General features: G+C 47.5%; 1 protein-coding gene across 12 annotated transcripts in view; it reads left to right on the top strand.

The window, feature by feature from the left end:
- The window catches only part of Adamts9 (ADAM metallopeptidase with thrombospondin type 1 motif 9), a 129,770-nt gene that overhangs the window by 92,987 nt on the left and 17,812 nt on the right, over window positions 1-18,971 (top strand). For 10 of the 12 annotated variants that reach the window (XM_010606562.3, XM_010606564.3, XM_010606563.3 and 7 more), the window contains 2 exons: window positions 5,971-6,144; window positions 16,461-16,631. In XM_010606562.3, the coding sequence (XP_010604864.1) occupies window positions 5,971-6,144; window positions 16,461-16,631 (345 nt within the window). The remainder of the gene's footprint in view (window positions 1-5,970; window positions 6,145-16,460; window positions 16,632-18,971) is intronic. The other 2 variants (XM_010606567.3, XM_033756894.1) reach the window with 1 other exon arrangement.

The following is an 18,971-nucleotide window of genomic DNA, read 5'->3' as shown; positions in this document are numbered from 1 at the left end:
GCACGAGACATCTGCCGTGAGCAGTTGCTCAGAACTTGGCTGATGCCTTGGCTGATTGTTCCCTGCTGGAAAAACCAGTGATTCAGATCACACTGAAGCTGACTGTGGTCCCCTGGCAGGAGCTGAGTTGGAAATTTACCTTGGAGCTTCTTGAAGAAAGAGTATCAGAGAGTATTTCTCTGTCCATTTGCTTGTTTACAATAGAAATGGGGGATGAGAGCAGAGCTCCCAGAGCTGTGCAACCTGTGGTTTGTGTCACTTTGCCCCGCCTACCTCATAGGGTTCCTGAGGAGTTAATGCAGTAATGGACGGCAAGGGCTTCCCTCGGGCTCCTGAGTGGAGCAGACTGGTTTGGACGAGTGTGACTTACGTGTGTATCTGATGGGAAGGGAGGAGGGCCCTGACACACTGATTACAGTTAGATTCCACTAATTCTAAGCTTTTCGTGAGCTAGACGGGGTGTGAGCGTTGCCTGCTGAACGTGAGAGAGGAACTTCAGAGCTTGTGTTCACTTATGAGCACTACGAGTCTGCATGCGACTGGAGTCATCGGTGTCTGGTCTTCAGGGTGGGGCCGGAAACCTCACTGCACATTTTCTCACCTTGGTCAAGGTGTTAACCTGCAAGTAACATGGCTCCATCTTTTTCTAAAATCTGAGTGTCGTAGTGTCAGCAGTTCAGGTCCTTCTCCGATTTAGTGAGGCTTTGTGTATTTCTCGTTCTCCTAAGACACAGACAGCCATGCCGATGGTCCCTGGGAATCAGCGGGCACCTCTAGAACACATTGTTCAGAGCCCAGATCTTCATTCTCCAGGGTTCTGGCCATGGCCCTGTTACACAGGGAAGTCTGAGGAGCTGCATTCCACTATGGTTAGCGGGATCTTCCCAGAGCCTAAAGTTTTCTGAATGTCCTGAGCTGGCATCACCGTCTTCAGCCAGGTCCCCCTCACGAGTGTGAAATGAGGTGCGCCCTCCTAACGTAGCACGGGAAGCTCATCCCCATCCACATCCTCATCTCAGTGAAATGGGGGTGGGGTTCATTGTGCTTTAACAACAAAAGCTGTACCCAGCCCAGGCATGTTCTCCCTCCAGGTGACTTAAGAGACTGCATTCAAGGCAGTATGTCCCCTGCTCACAGCTTTGGATGGCTTCTGGGGGGCCACTGCCATCTGTTAACTCGCAGCCATTTTATGTTGGAGCTGTTCAGTTCATGTGGGAGCCTGTGGCTGACATTATTTAATACACCACCCTAATTAGCTTGCCCTCTTGCAGACTTCAGTTTGGTTGCTTTATGTTGTGTTCCTTGGTCTGTAGTTGCCTATTTGCCTTTCCCCTGAATATTATCCTCAGAGCATGTAAATGATGCTCATTTTAAAGGCCAACTTACTCACTAGAATGTCAATTAAAGGGATCTTTTGCTCCTTATTGGTAAACACAGTTTTAACTCCACCATCCTGTGATCTTGTGGGGAAGCTTAAAATTTAAAATTACTTGCCAAGCTGGGATGATTAGGTTTAAGGCCTGGGGGTGCTTTGCAAACAAGAGGTAATAGGATTATCAGAATGCCTCTCCAGAAAGAACCAGGCCTGTTCAAGGTGATTGCCTAGGGAAGGCACCGCCTTCGGAGAAGATGCCAGTAAATGCAGTTGTGTGAGGGTCGGGGGCCAGCTTTGTAATGTCCCAGTCTGATTTGTAGAAGTGAATTACAGAAGCGGCGAGACAAGGTGTTGCATGAGTGAAACGTGCTTTGTGAAGCGCGGGAGCATTTCTGAAGGTCCTTGAGGCCCAGTGGAGGACAGACGGTCTGCACACTTCGAGATCTCGGACTTACCAGGGGCTGATGGCAACAGGAGTAGCCGCGAGGCGGTGATACTAAGCAAGAGTGGTGCGGTGACTGCCGGTTTGCAGCAATCTTGAGATTTTGCCTCCAGTCTTCCTGGATTTTGGTAGTAGCCTTATTCTAGCCATCCTATCATCATTGAAAAAGGAATAAGTAGTGCATTTTCTTATAAGGTCAAAATGTCTGTTGATAATAAATATATAGAATGTGGGGTAAAAGGCTGATCTTAGTCTCTAAAATTTGGTGTTTTCAGATTAACAGTGGGATGTTAAATTCCAACATCTTGAAATCTTGAAGTTCTACAGGAAATCAGCTGGATTTTTTGGTTTTGGGCTTTTGGTTTTTTGTTTGTTTATTGTTTTTTTTTTCCATCCTCACTAAATTCCTAAAGGTTTTTATTCTCTCAAAAGTTCATGTTCAATTTGTCTGGATGATTTTGATCAGGAGCTGAAGAATGCCCGTGACATTTTCAGACAAAAATCTCCATCAGATCATTGATTCAACCTGATACATTTGCAGGCTGTGTATTCTCATGATCCAAAAGCTTTCCAGGGTACAAGGAAAGGATGGGTTTGGTTTGATTACTGAAGATCTGTATTAAAAAGAATAAAGGACCAGATGAAAATAACAGTCAGGGATTCTCGGTGAGCCCTTCGTCAGTCCTGAGATGTAGGTCTTTCTTGCAGCATAACGCCTGGTGGGCAGCAGGGCCTTACAGACAAGGAAATTTGTGACTCAGTTAAACCCACGTGGTTCCCTTTTTACTGATACAAAGTACAAAGATAAGTATTGTAGTCAGTGGTGTCTCTGAGTCAGAGTTATTTTCAAAAGCTTTGCAGTGAGAATGGTCATGACTTCTCTGGTCAGGACAACAAGAGCAGCTTGGCTGTGGGGTCTGATGCTGAAGCCTCCATCTGATGTTTAAAGGAAAAGCCTGGCAAATGTGAGCCTTGGTCCTCGGAGAAATCAAGGACACCTCATCACACGGGCAGTGATGAGGAGGAGAGCTGCTGCCATGGCGTTTGCTCTGCCTCTGTTCGGTGTTACTGAGTGCTGCGCACCAACGGTGCACTGTTTGCACACAGACTTCACACCTGCTCCTGCTGACACGGTTCATGAAACTGCAGTGTATCAGTGCCACATTTCTAAACTGGAAGCCAGATCCTAACCCACAGTAGCTGTGCTTCATTGCCTAGGAAAACGTTTTCATTTGATTCTCTTTGTTTTTGCTTGAGCTGAGGCGATTATCTATGTTCTTCATTTTGTTTATTTGTGGCACATCTGCCTTAAAGGCTTATTATGGGAGGTAGAAAAATACTTTAAGGGAAATGCTTAACAGAGCTAAACCCTGACCTAGGAGTAATGTTGTGCCCCATGGGACAATGGACAGTCTAGAGACAGGCTGTTGCAGCTTGTGGGGAGGAGAGATGTAATTGGCATCTAGTGGGTGCAAACTAAAGAGTGCAGCTACACCCTGCCATGCACAGCGTGGCCCCTCACAGAGTGCCTCAGGTTAGGAACCCTTGCGTAGTGTGGCTCAGTAATCGCTCAGTAAAAGTTTGCTCTCATTACTAATATTTATAAAAATGGGTTTACGTAGTTATTCTAGAAGCTAATTTCTGCTTCAAAATAATGGCACTACCATAATTTCAGCAGTAATACCAGGAGAAAGGTATGTAAGACTCTTTTCCAGGTTTTCAAGTGTATGTTATGATTCCCCAAACACCAGAAGTTCCCTAGATGTTCTCTTTGTCTATGGAAGTAAGTATCAAGCTCTCCCTGCAGGTTGGTGATGCTGCCCATGGCCTTGTACAGCAGAGAGAGAGGCAACGGTAGCTCAGAGCTAAAAACGCTTCCTTCAGCACTGCACAGATATGCTGTGCTAGGATGGCAGGGGCCACATAGCAGAGGCTATGCAGATGTCTCCCCTAGCAACAAGACTAAAAAGTGCCTCAACGAAGTAGAAAAATTAAACATGTATGCATAACTGCCATCACCACCTCTAGGGTCACCCGGAAGTCCTACCAATGGGTTTTGGCACAGATCTCTCAAAATCCACCAAGCAGGGGTGCCTGGCTCTGTGGGCTCTGTGTACAGATCTCTGCCTCCCATGAGACAGCCCAGGAAGAGCTGGTGAACACGGAGATGGAGCAGATGCGACGTGGCCTGTCCCACTGTGTGTGGGTTGTTGTGAGGGAAGCAGGGCATGTGGTAGCTCAGAGATGGCTCTGACATTGTAAATAGCAAGCCGGAACAGCATAGTATATGACTGAAACTTCCTGTGTCTTAATTTGTCTTTTGAAAATTATTGAACACTACAAGCAGTGATTTTCTAAAATTTTACATACCTTACTTTCATTGAACCGTAAGTCAGTGAGCCATAAGCCTCAAAAAAAGGCTTCATTTACTTAATAGCCTAAATAGAATTATACACTCTAAAAGCGTTTTAATTTTTTATTTCTCTTTAGGTTACCATTATGAAGTTTTGGATATGTAACAGCTCCATGGCAAACTCAGATGTGTTTGCAGTGCCCTTATTCTCTCTCTGTATTTCTGGCTGGAGGCTATTGCTCTAGAAATGCACTGTGGGATTTATGAACCCAGTTCAGACAGCCAAAGTGGTGGTGGCCGCTCGTGTTTTGCTTCCATGAACGTTCCTGTCGCTTGTGATTGTGAAGTAGCTTTCCCATGCTACAGTTCACTTTTTTCCCAGTGTAACCGGTGAGAAATGTTGTTCATGACACTCTCACAGCCATCCAATGGCCGTTCTCTGGACACAGGGCTGTCACTGGAGAACAGAACTTCCCATTCCACCCGGGACGTAATCTCTTTAGAAGTCTGGTTTCTTGTGGATCACGGACTCACTCAATCCAATTAATATAGTTAAACCCAAGCAACACAGCAATGTTGATCCAAAATATTTTCTCCTGTTCCGCTAAGTTTTGATATGAATTGTGAGCCACTCCTGGTATAGATTCATCTGAAACACTATAATTTCTTAAGCCACCCTCTAGAAGGTATCAGCTGTTTCCTTAAAATCTGAATTAGGGAGAAGCTTCGGACCCAGCAGAAGCCATCTCACTGTGCTGTTTATAGGGAATTTCCGTTGGCCCCAGGGGGAGCTGGGTGCTGCTGCAGACGGGACAAGAATGCCTTTCTGGTTTAAGAGAGCTTCATTCCATTCTTGAAGAAGGCTTCCTCATAAGAATATAGGGTTAATGTGTGCTAAACTCGCTCTCCTAACACCAGACAAATTAATGGAGCTGAGTTATCACAAATATCCGGTAATAATTCTTAATAGCTAAGTGCTGTAATGTGCTCCTTTTTCTAATCAAAGGTTGCCTTTAGTCTCTCACTGTCAAAACCTTAATAAAGAAATAATTCTAGGTCTGCCCATAAGTGAGATTACGAAACCCGGCAATGAGGAAACCATTAAAAATTAATTTAGAGGAAATTTAATTGAAGATTTAATATGGTGTTTTGCAACTTAGTCAACAAAATATTTCAGCATGCCTAATAGTATTTTTCAGGGCTGAACACAAAAAGCCCAAGGAAATGGATTTTCCTGTTGGTTTTTATTCTTTGTATTTTTAGCTGAGGTTGTAAATAAACCTAAATACTTTAGTGAATTCCATGGTTTAAAAAATGCTGTGTCTCCAAAAATAGGAGCAAGAACAGGAAGGGGCTAGAGAAAGTAATTCTACTCTAGTGGTTTCACCTCCTTAGGATGTATCTTTAGCTAAGGCATTCTTGCACAGTGCTGTGTCTCCAGTTTTCAAGACGCTCACATCCTCCAGGATAGAAATGATTCGCCATTTTCTTTTTGGGTGGTGGTGTTATTTCTAGGTGCTGTTAAATATTGCATCACAGTCTCTCCCGACCTCTTCAGCCCTCCAAAGTCTCGTTAGCTCTAGAGATCCCACCAGCCAGCTTACCTTCCTCACTCGGCAGCACTGGTAGCAGTGGTTCAGGTTTCAGACCTTACCTTGGTTCCCTTTGAGTGGAAGTTAGCAAGCGTGGAGACAGCTGTGCAAGTCGTGGGTGGAGGGAGGAGTGCCCTTCGCTGTGCTGCAGCCTTCCTCACCCCACCAGAGGAGCCCCGGCACCGATTCACGATCTCTTTCTTCCCAGTGCTCTGTGTCCTGTGGCCGAGGTGTACAGCAGCGGCATGTGGCCTGTCACATCGGAACACAGAAAGCAGCCAGAGAGAGCGAGTGCAACTCGGTCAGCAGACCAGAGGCAGAGCGCGACTGCCAAGCCCCACCATGCCCCCTCCGCACTTGGAGGGCAGAGCAATGGCAAGAAGTAAGTAGGCCGTGCAGGCACAACCGTCGGGCACCTGGTTCCACCCCGGGCAGCATCACGCCGCTCCCAGGAAGCCAGGGAGGCCCCGAGCATGGGGCAGTGCTGCTCCATCCCAGGTGCGCTGCCAGCTCCCATGTGCGCTAGGGCGGATGGGAGATGCCCAGAGGAGGCATCCTGTGTGTGCCTGACAGTTCAGCGGGGCCAGGTGCGTGTGCGTGACTTCCGCAGGAGGGCAGCTGGGGGTACTTTACATCCACATCCAGAGGTGCTCATTCCACATCAGTGTGAGAGCCAGAGACAGACTGTAGGTAGGACCTCCTCTGTGCATGTCTTCTTTCTATGACTTTGCCTGTCAGGGAGACTGGCTGCCGGGCATGCGTGGGAAACCCAGAATAACTAGTGAAGGATTTAGAAAATGGTACAATCTGAAGAAACTGCTCAGCTGATGCAGAAATGAACGAGACACCTCTACACACACATACACATGCACTCTCCAGGTTAATGTTTGACTGAAGAAAATCCTAAGCTTCTCTGGGGCAGAGTCTGGCTGGGAAGGTCAGTCATTAGCAGGAGTTAGCTTAGCCTCGGCTTCCAGGACGGAATGTTCCACTGCAGAAGGCAAAGCCATTCCCGCTGACATTGAAACAAAATAAAAAGTGCGTGCTATAAGAAGTGCAAAGATCTGAGTCCCAAGAAGGCGGCCCCTGCACCAGAGTGGCTTTCAGAACACAGCGAAAGTGTGCAGGGTGGGCCATTGTCCTGTACCGGCCACTGTGCTGCGCATCCCCTGCCTTCATCCTTTCAGCCACTAGACAAAGTGAGGAATATTATCGTCACCATCACCACCATCACCATCACCATCATCATCCCCTTTTGCACCTAGAAAACAGGTTCTGGAAATCTGGGTCTGCACTCTACCCCCGGGGCCTGGCTCCCCACCCTGTCCCCTCCTCTCCCTCCTGATGTCTGCCCTGTCTCATGGGCAGTCGAGGGCCCTCACCTTGTCCATATCTGCTCAGTCTTCTTGCTTTGTTTTTCTTTGGGATTTCTGTACTTCCGTTAGGGCACAGGTCGCAGGGAGGAATGCCTGGCGCAGGTCCATGTCTGGTTACCTGCTCTTGAGCCACATACACTTTCAGGAGCCAGGGTGCTTAGAGTAACGCAGACCTGTTGAAGTCCAGCTCAGCCTCTCCTTAGCCCGGCAACTGGGAGCAAGGGTTATAGTTTCCCTGAGCCCTGGCTTCCCGGGCTGTAGGGGGCGCTCATAATTCTGTCAAGTCGTTGTGAGAACATGGAAGAGAGCAGCCATGGGGCTGGCGTGACGGGCCTGGCAGTGTTGAGTGCAGAAGGAAGAGGAGGCTTCCCTGTCTCCCTCCCTCATTGGAGCCTCTCTAGTCCGTGGTTCCTGTTTTGGACCTTGCACCCTAAAGCTGCCTCTTTTCTTCCTCTCCCTCTTTGTCTCCTGCCAAACTCAGCCCCGTGAGGTGGTTCTAAGGAACCGGAGGGGAGAAGGCATTCAGAAGTGAATTGAAGTTCACTGCTGGTGCTTGAGCCAGCTTTCCAGTGCTCGGCAGCCTATCCCAAACTCTAGGCTCCATTTATAATTCCTTCTTAATCCTAAAGAATGGAAAAGCCTTGCCACAGAGGCACTGAGGAAATTCCTCTTCTCCAATCGTCGCGAGTCTGCCAAGAAGTCCGCATCCTTGCATGTACCACCCAGATGGATCCTCTTAACCCTTCCTCAGTGCTGCTGTCCGACTCGGAACCGGAGGGGAGCCGTAGGAGGTGGTCCGCCCAGGTCCTGTATTGAAGGTTGTCGGAGGTTAGTCATCTCTCGAGAAGAAAGACTGGGTGGCAGCAGTTGTGCTCTTGAGGGCGCCTTCTCCTCTGCAGCCCCCGACACCAGGCTGAAGGAGGACCTGGGTATGGAGGTGGCCGCATCCCTGTGGGGGCCCTGAAGGGACACTGAATCGGGAGAGTGAGCACAAGGCACAGAGGAGGGGTCACCTGGCCCATAGCCCTCCCACCATGAGGCTTCCGGGAGAACACCACCTGTCCATCTCCAGGTCCATCATTAACTGAAGGGAGCCTTCGCCAGCCAGATCAGGGCCGGGGTGGTGCGTGTCCTGTCGCCAGCAACCCTGGTGCATTATTAATCATCCCCTTTCTCATCAAGGGCGTCCTTGTTTAACAGTACCTCAGCCACCCTATAACCTCCGGGCTCCCTGGGTCCCGGCCCGTCACAGCCTTTGGCCACTGCCACTTTTGCCCAGTAGCCCTGTGTGCAGGTGTGTTTCTACTCTCAGCCAGCGACCTTGGCCCTAGGCCGGGAGCGCCCTGCAGCCCCACCTGCCTCATGAGTGTGCAGGTGTCTCCTCCTCGCAGGGTCTGCCTGCTACATGTGCACTGTCCTTTGTCTCTCCTCCGTGAGTGCATCTGCCTTCAAAGGCACAAGTCCTGCACTCTGCCCAAGCGTGGTCAGGAGGTGTGCATGCCTGAGGGGCCCTCCCCTTGTCTGTTCAGGGCCCTGATACTGGTGATGAGAACCACAGAGCGTATTATCTATCAAACTGTAGACCAGGCACTCAGTTATTTTTACATGAAGCACCTCACTTAAACCTTCCCGTGCTCCTGGATAGTTTGACCCGAGGACGCCGGAGACTGGTAGTGCACTCACTGCAGGTGGTGCGTTTCTTAACAGACTGGAGTGTGGTGCCTTCAGCCCACCCATCTGCAGGTGCCTGGGGGAATTCACTCCTTTCCTTCTTGACTTCGGGGCCTCTCTAGAGAGCTGCTGCTGCGAGCTGTTCCCTCGACTGGCCAGGAGGCCTGCCACTTCTGCAAGTGCCACTCCTGTCCATCTGGGCCACTGTCAGGACGCAGTGGCATCCTGGGAAAGCTTTGCTGTGTAACCTGTGGCACTGCAGGCAAGGGCAGTAGCCGCCTTCGGTGCCAGGACAGGAGCTGGACTCAGGGTGGGGCAGAACAATGGCAGAGAGAGAAGTGCTCTGCGCAGCCTAGGTCCCCTTCCTTAGAAGATCTGGATGTGACATTCTGTAAACACAAGACCACAAGATATGCATCCCTGAGGAGCTGACCTTGCTCTCGCTTTTTGGTGTTTGTACAAGTGTGATTCTGGGATTTGAAGCCAGGGCCTTTGCACTGAGCTGCATTCCCAGCCCGTGTTTGGTTGTTTCCTTGCTTACACATTTGCTTTTAGTTTTGAGACGTCTCACTAGGTTGCCCAGGCTGAACCTGGAGTGCAGGGATCACAGGCCTGCACCCTGCTCGGGAAGCTCGCTGTGAATTGCAAGACTCCAGTTACTGCACGGGCACAGTGGGGCCACGAGCAAGGGGCCACCTCCTTCAGAAGCCTGTGCTGGTCTGGCCTCCCCTAGGAGCCCAGTCAGCTCCCCACCATCACTGCACCCTAGCGATGAGCCCCCCAGATCAGCACTGCCTCTTCCTCGCCACTGTTAGCAGCTAGTCGAGGGGGGATTTGCTCCCCAGAGTTCACTCCAGCATTGGCATGGTGCCGCCGGCCTGGCTGCGCGGACAGCTGCTGTGTTTTCTTGTCATGGGACCCTGACAGCCATGCTGGCTCACCCTCCGCACGCTGCCCACCCTGGGGCTGTCTGCCGGGCACAGGGACTTGGGCCCCTCTCGTACATACTTGTGTTTAGAGGGTTTTTATCAAAATCATCTGCAGAACGATTCCCAGGTTTGTCTCCGTAGCACAGAAAAATTAGGAATGAACAGCAGGTTGCTGCTTGGTTGACAAAAAAGATTTTCATGAAGTTTATCATAGGGAGTGATCAGAGTTTGATATATTCACAAGGCAAGATATTCACCCTTTACTATTCATTTCCTCATTAATTTATTTAAAAGTTTATATATGGAATGGGCCTATCATGAATACCACTGAAACAAAATGCCCCTGGCTCCTTTTTCCACTAGAAGTATAATATTTGGGAGCAAGAATGTCCAAACTCTACACACCTGATTTTAAAATGAACTTTTTGGATAGAATCCATTGGTAATTTAAGGACTGGTAGGGTTTTGTTGTTGTCTTTATTTTTTTGTTAACTTCATTGGTACATTTTAGGTATACATTATGATCACATTCGTCACAGGGAATTTCTACCAGTCTGTTGTATGTCTTGGTTCTTATTTTTTCCCATTCCCCTTACCTCCCTTCAACCTGTCTTCCCCTCCTTATTTGCAAAGGCTTTGCTTCCATTGTTTTCTTTTCTCATTTTTCTACTTTCCCTTCCTTTCTTTCTCTATCTCCACTGTCTAGCTCCCTTTCCCACTGAACATTTTCTTCCGACTTCACAATACCTGTTACACATTTTGGTCTTCATTTACACTTTCAGTTTCTCACACCAGAGAAACAATGTGATATTTAAACATGTGCATCCAATTTATTTCACTTAAGAGTATGGTTGTAAGGTGCATCATTTGGCTATAAATGTCTCAAACTTATCTTTCTTCGTGGCTGAGTAGTGCTCCATTGTATAAAACAAACACATCGTCTTTATCCATTCATTGGTTGATGGGCATTTGGGTTGCTTCCAAGATTTAGCTATTAAGAACTTTACTGCTGTAAACATGGATGTGCATATATCGCCGTGGTATGATACTTTTAGTTCTGTTGTGAAGATACCCAGCAGGGGAATAGCTGGGTCATATGGGACCTCTAATCCTAGTTTTTTTTAGGGATCTCCACACTGATTTCCACAGTGGTTGCATCAGTCTACACTCCCACCAGCAGTGGAGAAGGGTTCTTTTTACTCCACATCACTACCAGCATTTGTTATTGGTTGATTTCTTGATAGCAGCCACTCTTTCTGGAATGAGGTGGAATCTCAGTGTTGTTTTCATTTGTATCTCATGAATGACCAGTGATGTTGAACATTTTTTTCATGTGTTTATTTGCTGTTTCTACTTCATCTGAGAAGTGTCTGTTCATTTCAGATGCCCATTTTTGGATTGGGTCTTTAAATTTGGGGGATCTGATATTTTTTTGAGTTCATTATATATTTTAGATAGTAGACCATTGTCTGAGGAACAGCTGGTAAAATTTTTTCCACACTGTGGGTTGCCTCTTCACTCTGTTGGTGGTTTCTCTTGCTGTGTAGAAGCTGTTTAATAAGATGAGATACTACTTTTTGATTCTTTGTGATAGTTCTCATGTGACTGATGTTTTGTTAAAAAAGTCTTTTTGTATACCAGTGTCTGTAAGAGTTCTACCTATTCCATCATGTTTAGTGTTTCTATTTTCATATTTAGATCTTTGATCCATTTGATTTTAGTTTAGGGCATAGCAAAAGATACAGGTCTAGTTTTAATCTTCAGAAAGTTAGAACTCAGTTTATTAAAGAGGCTTTCTTCCACTGAAGGTGTTTGGCTTGTTTGTCAAAAATAAAGTGGTTGGGTGTCTTTGCAGTTGTTTCTGTATCTTCCAATCTGTTCCATGGATTCTCAGGTCTTTTTTTTTTTTCCCAGTACCATGCTGTTTTATCAGAGTAGCTTTGTAGTATAATTTCAAGTCAGGGATTTTGATGCCCCCTGCCTTACCTTTGTTGCCTAGAATTGCCTTTGCTATTCTAGGTCTCTTCTTGTTCCAAATGAATTTTAGATTTGTTTTCTCTATTTCTGTGAGATACATTATTTTTCTCCTATGCTGGGCATTCACGGTTTCTGTCATTTTTCTAAGGTCATCTATGTTGTTTTGTTTTGTTTTGTTTTTATCTGTATCTGCTCTAGAGTCACTAATAATGCGTTTCATTATGGTCACTATACTATCTCTGTAGTTATCTCAGAAATTATTTCTAATTTGATTTTTTTCTCTTTCATCTGCTTTGTTATTTCTACTGTTACCACTTTGGGGAGTCCAGGTAGATGACTTTTGGATTGTTCCTCCTCGTTGTCCCCTGGGTTTGCCTTTGTTGAGCTGGAAGTCTGAGTTTGCATCTTGTTTAAGTGTCTTCTTATTTGTATTTTTTTGTTTTGTTTTTGGTTTACTTTCTAGATTAATGCTTGCAGATTGCTTATAATGAGTATCTTTATTGCTAGTATTTAGAATCCTTAGGAAATGACTACTTCTCAGAGGTGTCTTCCAGCTATAGCTGACTTTTAGCTTTTGAGTCTTTTGCGAGATCTCACCTCTTCATTTATTGGGGATAAGAAGTTGCTGCCTATTTGGCCTCGCCACTGGTTCTTTGGCACTGGCCTATAGTATTTTTTATAACCCAAAAGCAATCTCTATCTTGGCATACCAGGAAGAACAAGTGATTAGAACAATTATGTCACCTTGGCTAAAGTAGTACAGTCAGTAATAACAATAGTGTCAAACACATCCTAGAAAATGATGAACTAGATTTGTGGTTATATAACAAAATCTAAAATAAACCAGAAAATGTTTAATGTAAATAAGCCCTCTCAATATAGCAATTTTACCCTCCAGGGAAAATTTTTAAAGGAGTTAGGGGAAAAAACAGAGAAACAGGAGAAGAAAAATTAGAAGCAAGGCTAAGGGACATAGGAAGATCGTGCAAACTTTGGCAAAATGGTGAAGAAGATAGGAGGGAAAGAGAGAAGGAAGAAATAAAAACAAGAAGAGAAGAAAACAACTTAAAAAACCTAGAACCTGTGTTCACATTCCTATAAAAATAAGAATGAACAATTAAGAAAAAACAAAACCAAAACAAGAAAAGAGAAATTTAAGAAAAAAAAATGACCGCTTCTCCACTTCAAGGCCCATCTCTGCTGTTACTGGTAGAAAAAAGCAGCAGTACACAGATCCAAGTTGATTAATCTCAGCAAACCAGCAGTAGCTTTACAACAGGGTAGTGGATAATCCCAGCAAGCATGCACCTTTACTTCCACTGAAGTTCAGGCTGGTTTTGGCTGTGAGGCTGGAACTGAGCCTGTGGAGCCTGCAACAGTCTGTGCATCCCCCAATGGCTCAAACTGAGCTCCCTGACCTCCTGTGGGCTTGAACTCTGACCCTGACTCTGGAAGCCACTAGATGGAGCCAACCTGCCACTGTTCTGAGTTCTGAGCTCCAATCAGCCCCTCTCCAAGATGGCTACAGCCCATCTCTCTCTCCTTGGGGGTGGCTGAACCCCACCAACTGACCAACCACTGCAGTCTGCTGCGTCTACCACTCTGTTCTACTGGTGTGTTTGTCCATGCGGGTCTCTGGGGTTGCCAGTAGTCATGATTTGTCTGCAGGTTTGAGCTGCGCTTCCCACACCCTGAGTCTTGGCTTAGGTAGGAGGTGCTGCCTGTTACCTCTTTCTTCTTTGTTGGGTACTCTCTCTTTGCTCTCCCTGTGGGCTTCACTTCTCTCTTAAAATCCTTCCTGGGTCCTGGGGACCCACTTCCCTCCTTCTTCGCTTCCTCATGTTGCTTTATTCCAGTTCCTGGTCACCAGACCTCAGAGAGGTCCTCTTTCTGCTGCTCACCAGTCTGCTGTCTTCCCGGAAGTCCTGTTGTTTTTAATTTATAGCAACAGTGGAAAACAAAATAAAACAAATAAATGATTGGTCCTGCTGTTCCTTATGACATAAAACTTTAACATAGCACATGGAGTCCTATGTTCATTTCCCTGCTGGGTTCTGTGACTTGTCCATCGATGGATGTCCAGCAGAAGTTAGTCATACTAGAAATGACACATTCATCCTTGGAGAAAATCAGCAACCTTAAAATATCAAATGATTTGCTTACCCTCATGGTTAGGAAATTGTACCAAAAAATATATTTGAAAGTATAAAGCAACTGGATTACAATCTTTTTTTTTCTTTTTATTGAGTTTATTGGTACAATCTATTGAGTTTATTGGTATAATACAGTTACATTCATCATTGGGATCCTGTACCTTACATGACAGGTCTTGATTCTCATTTATTACCCTTGTCCCTGCCCTCCCTTCACCCCTTCCTCCCCTCCCCTTTTACAAACACTTTATTTCCATTTTTTCAGTTTCTCATATTTTTTTCCTCTCCCTTATTACCTTTCCCCCACCCTTCCCACTTTCCCTACACCTTTAGCCCTTTACTTCCTATTTCACATTATTAAGTATCTCATTAGGATCCTGTGTACTATTATAGTTTTTCACACCAAAGAAACTATTCGGTATTTCAGTTAAAGAAATCTCTGTATCTGGATTACAATCTCTTAGGGAAGACAGTTTTTACCTATTATATTAAATGATCCTGTTTACACCATCATCCTGTGGCCAACCTACCATGGTGGAGAAAATGTTACCTTCAGTGTTTATTTTAGATCTTCCCCATCCTCAAGTTTGGAAAGTCATTCCTCCCCAGCCCCGTTAATTCAACATATTCAAAGGTGAATGGGCCCTGAAGATCAATGGGCATGTTGCCCAGTTCAGCCCAGCATGGTGGTTATTTCCATCCTGAATTACAGTGTGGGTTGAGATTCATGGAAGACATGTGTGACATATGTTTGATGGGGGCTTTTCTCTAAGAACCATAATATCATTGGAGAAAACCTTTTAGAAATCAAGATAAGACTACTTGAACGTCTTGGCTGTATTTCAGAACATTTTAGATCACATTCCAGGACAGCGGAAGGAGTCACAAATCACAAGGGACAGGCAAAGTGAGTTACCAAAAGCTAATAGGCTGGGTTTGTTTCTGGTTGCCCAGCCCTCCAGCCTGCTTAGGATTTAAAATTCCAGGAGAAAGCACTGGCCATGCGATCTTTCAGCACTGCTGTTGACTAATTCCAAAGCATGGGATAAGGCATTTATTTACCTAGCTTAACTTTTAATTTTCCCAAAAGTTATATTTGGGTTAAGTTTTCCCAGATCCCTTCCTACTATTAGCAAAATAACTTTTCTGGTAGTTAACCATTCTTCAAGGCTGAGGGAGAAAACACTTAGCAAGTGGAAATTCTTTAGGAATCATGGCATTTCTGCTCTGTGTAGTTACTTACTGACACACAGTGCAACCAGTGGGTTAGTGACAAGGAGCAGGGACTGGAGAATCCAGCCAGGTTTAACTGCCTGGTGATCTTCTGAGTCACCAGAGTTTTAATGTTTGATGGAGTCCCTTTTTGTCTGGGTAGTGAGGTTAAGTGAAGTATCTCTTCTGCAGATAACTGCACATCAAAGGGTAACCTTTTGTTTTGTTGCTAACATTCAGCACCCAAGACTCTTACTCATTTTTTCAGTGGCAAAACAGAAATGGCATCGCCTCACGGTAGTTGTCAGCTTACTCAGGAAAACAGAAACTGCACAACTGCTGAGCCAGAGTGGGCAGAGTGTGGTCCTGCAGCCCCGCGTCAGTGTGACTAGGCTGGGTGACCTGGTCTGCACAGAGCAGGAAGGTCGGGCTTCCCAGGTGGGGCTTGCTGTTGGCGAGAGGAAAAACAAACAACCAGGACTTTAAGGACAGTGGAGAGGTCATCCTGGGGGGCAGTGATCTCCCACTTGCTCTCTGTCCTCTTGGCTTGTAGGAGTAAACACGTGACCAGGAACTTCACTGAGGCTCTCAAAGTCCCAGTTTCTCTGTGTGAAAAATGCAGATTACAGTGATTCCTAAGCCGCGCTGCCTTCTCCGCTGTTCTTGGGACGCACGTGTGGGTCTCTTGTCTACACACGGAATGCGCTGCTCTCACCCACTCCGGGCCCCTGGGGACCCACCCAGCCCCTCCTTGGGGACGGAGTGGGGAGGCAGCCGTGCGGCCACCCAGTACCCCGTCCATTCCTGTAGTGTAGGGGCTTTCTGATGGGAGGCAAAAGTGGTGCTGTATGCTCCTAGGGTGGAAAACAGGGAAGAGGTGGGCATCTGCAGAGACCAGCCTCGTTCTGGGCTGGGAAGGGCACTAGAGTATTTAGACACTGCTTCGGTAACCGTGGGTTATTTGTGTGTGTCTGGTACTGGGAACTGAACCCAGAGCTTTATGCTGAGCTGTATCAGCAGCCTTTCTTCATCCATTTTGAGATAAGGCCTCATTAAGTTGCCCAAGCTGGGCTCGCACTTGCAGTCCTCCTGTTTCAGCCTCCCAGAGTGCTGGGACTACAGGCCTGTATCGCATGCCCAGCAGGGCCCCAGGTTAAAGAGACTCAGTGTTTGGGTGAGTGTGGCACGCACAGGCTTGAAGGGCCCTCGCAACCTGATTCCTGCTGGTCTGCGCTTCCTGCCCTTCATCCCAGTGGCCATGCCTGGAAGGCTCCTACATCAGGGCCTGGGTAAGATCGGGCCTTGTGCCGCAGTACCACGGCCCAGGCCTCGGCGGGTGCACACGCTGGCTCCCATCTCAGCTGCCGCTCTCCTTCACAGTGCTCCAAGACCTGTGGCGAGGGCTCCCGGTTCCGCCGAGTGGTGTGCGTGGACGAGGACCAGGGCGAGCTTCACAGCGCTCTTTGTAGCACCAGCCAGCGGCCCCCGGACCGAGAGAGCTGCAGCTTGCAGCCCTGCGAGTATGTCTGGATCACGGGAGAGTGGTCGGAGGTAGGTCCTGCGTGGCGCGGGGGAGTCTGGCCCTGCTTCAGATGAGCGTCCACATACATTGTAGACTGAAAGGCCTGCAGGTGTAGCCAGGCATGCTCCATGACTGTGGTCTCAGGGCTGTGAGAGGCTGAGACAGGAGGTGGCAAGTTTAAGCCCACCCTGGGCAACTTAGTGACTTAGGAGAATCTGTCTCCAAAAAAAGGGCGAGGGTGCTGGGGATATAGCTCGGTGCAAATCCCCAGTACTGAGAAAGAAATCTGCAAATGTACAGGCTGGCTAGAGGGTTGGAGGCAGGCCAGGCACAGTACCATCAAGGCTTGCAGCCAAAGGCTGCCGAGATGCAGGTACCACAGCGAGGTGCACCTTCTTCCTGGGACCTGCACTGCTGCCCAGTCCTCCATGCTGCCTGAGTTCACAGAGGCCTGGACCAGACCCACAGAGAGCGGGGAGACGCGAAGGGCACACAGGTGCTCAGAACTCACGTGCTGATTGTTGTGCTTTGCTCTGCTGCTGTTTTAAAATGAAAATGATAAAAGCTCACAAAGAGCCCTGCACAGGAGACCAGAGTATGATCTGAGCTGCCTCCCAGGGCGGAGCTGCTCACACACTTCCAAGCTTGGTCAGAAATGGCTGGAGGAAGTCACAGGCAGGGAGTGCATTGGAGCGTCCGTTCTTTCCAGCTGCTTTGCAGAGGTGGGGAGGCCTCTGAATCAAGTGGACCATATTTGGGCCCAGTCTCATCAGCAGATGCCGTCCCCCACATAAATGGCTTTTACTGCTGCAGGTCGGGGCCAAGGTCTCAGCACCATCAGCTAGCTCTGCCCAAGGTCCATGTGCTGGACCAGGCCCTCCAAGACACCACAGCAGGGACGGCCAGCTTGCTGTCCGTACAGGGACACTGCTCGCCTGCACTTCCTTGACCTGGTGACAGCTGTGCGTTCAGGCACTTGAGCTGCAGTGGCCAAAGAAGGAAGAAAAGTACGCACCGTGTTTGCAGGGCTGGAGCCAGCTGGAAGGAAAGGCCGGCTGCTCGCATGCCTCTGGCCCAGCATGCTCCCTCCTGCCTCTGGGCTTTCATCAAGCCAGACCTCCCTGGCAATGTCACAGGAGAGGAAACTGTCAGGGAAGGGAAGGCATGGGCTTCTAACCACCATTGGGGGGCTGCTGAAAACTCCAGTCCTCATCCCAGGACACGCACAGCACACATGGGGCCTCTGCTTCTGGGAGCCCTGGCTGCCCCGAGAGCCTGGATCCAGAGGGTGCTTGACTGTGCTTGGTTTTACTCGGGGCCTTTACAAAAAAAAGGTCCTGATGAGTTATTTGACAGCTTATACCTATAAACTATAACTCCATTCATTTTCATAGTAATCGATATAAAATACTTTGATAGGTGGGACACGTTGTCAAACTTTATCAGTAACTAATTCAGTGCCCCATCACAGAAGGGAGTATTGAGATAATGTTCTTATCTGACTCTGTATTGGTTCAATACTTTGAAGTGCCCTATAGTTATGATGAAAGGGTTATACAGTTATGTGGTTCAGATAGAAAGACAGGAAAGCAGAAAAGTGACAGGCTGGTCAAGATACTGAACCAGCCCCCAACAGCCATGCGCCAGTATGTAGGACAGGGGACAGAAACGAGCCTGCACAACCTCGTCCGTCTGCTTCTGGACAGGGCCCAGACCTACTCCGGAGAAAAGACAGCTTCTTTACGTGCTGCCGGGAACTGGGTATTCTTGTGCAGAACATTGTAACTGGACCTTTGTACAAAAATCAATTCAAAGTGGACCAAACTTCGAAACTGCCAGAAGAAAATATAGGGGAAACACTTGAAGCCAAAGGCACAGGCTAAGACTTCTGAATAGGACTCCCATAGCACAGTAAATCTGACAGGGACCAACAAATGGGATACACCCAATTCAAAAGAATGGGAGAGAATCTTCACCAGCAGCAACAGAACAAATCACTCAATAACCAAATGAATTGAGCAGACACTTCTCAAAAGAAGAAGTACAAGTGGCCAAGAAATAGATGAAACAATGTGCACCATCTGTAGCCAGGGAAATGTAAATCAGAGCTACGCTGAGATTCCATCTTATCCGAGTCAGGATGGCCGGCATCAGGAAAGCAAAAGCAGGGCCGGAGTTTTAGCTCAGTCGTTCACCGCCTGCCTCAAAGCATAAGGACCCGAGTTCGATCCCCACTACCAAAAAAAAGAAAACAAGTACTGAAGGCTGGTGGGGTGTGGGTGGGGTAGGGACCTTCTGCACCCTTGGTGGGACTGCGAATCAGTATGGCCACAAGGAGATCGGCGTGGCGGCTCCTCAGTGACCCAAGC

This window comes from Fukomys damarensis, unplaced genomic scaffold (genome assembly GCF_012274545.1).
Source record: "Fukomys damarensis isolate Sample0158 unplaced genomic scaffold, DMR_v1.0_HiC HiC_scaffold_28, whole genome shotgun sequence".
In the NCBI taxonomy this organism is placed as follows: Eukaryota; Metazoa; Chordata; class Mammalia; order Rodentia; family Bathyergidae; genus Fukomys; species Fukomys damarensis.
This window is presented reverse-complemented; position numbering and strand designations above follow the sequence as displayed.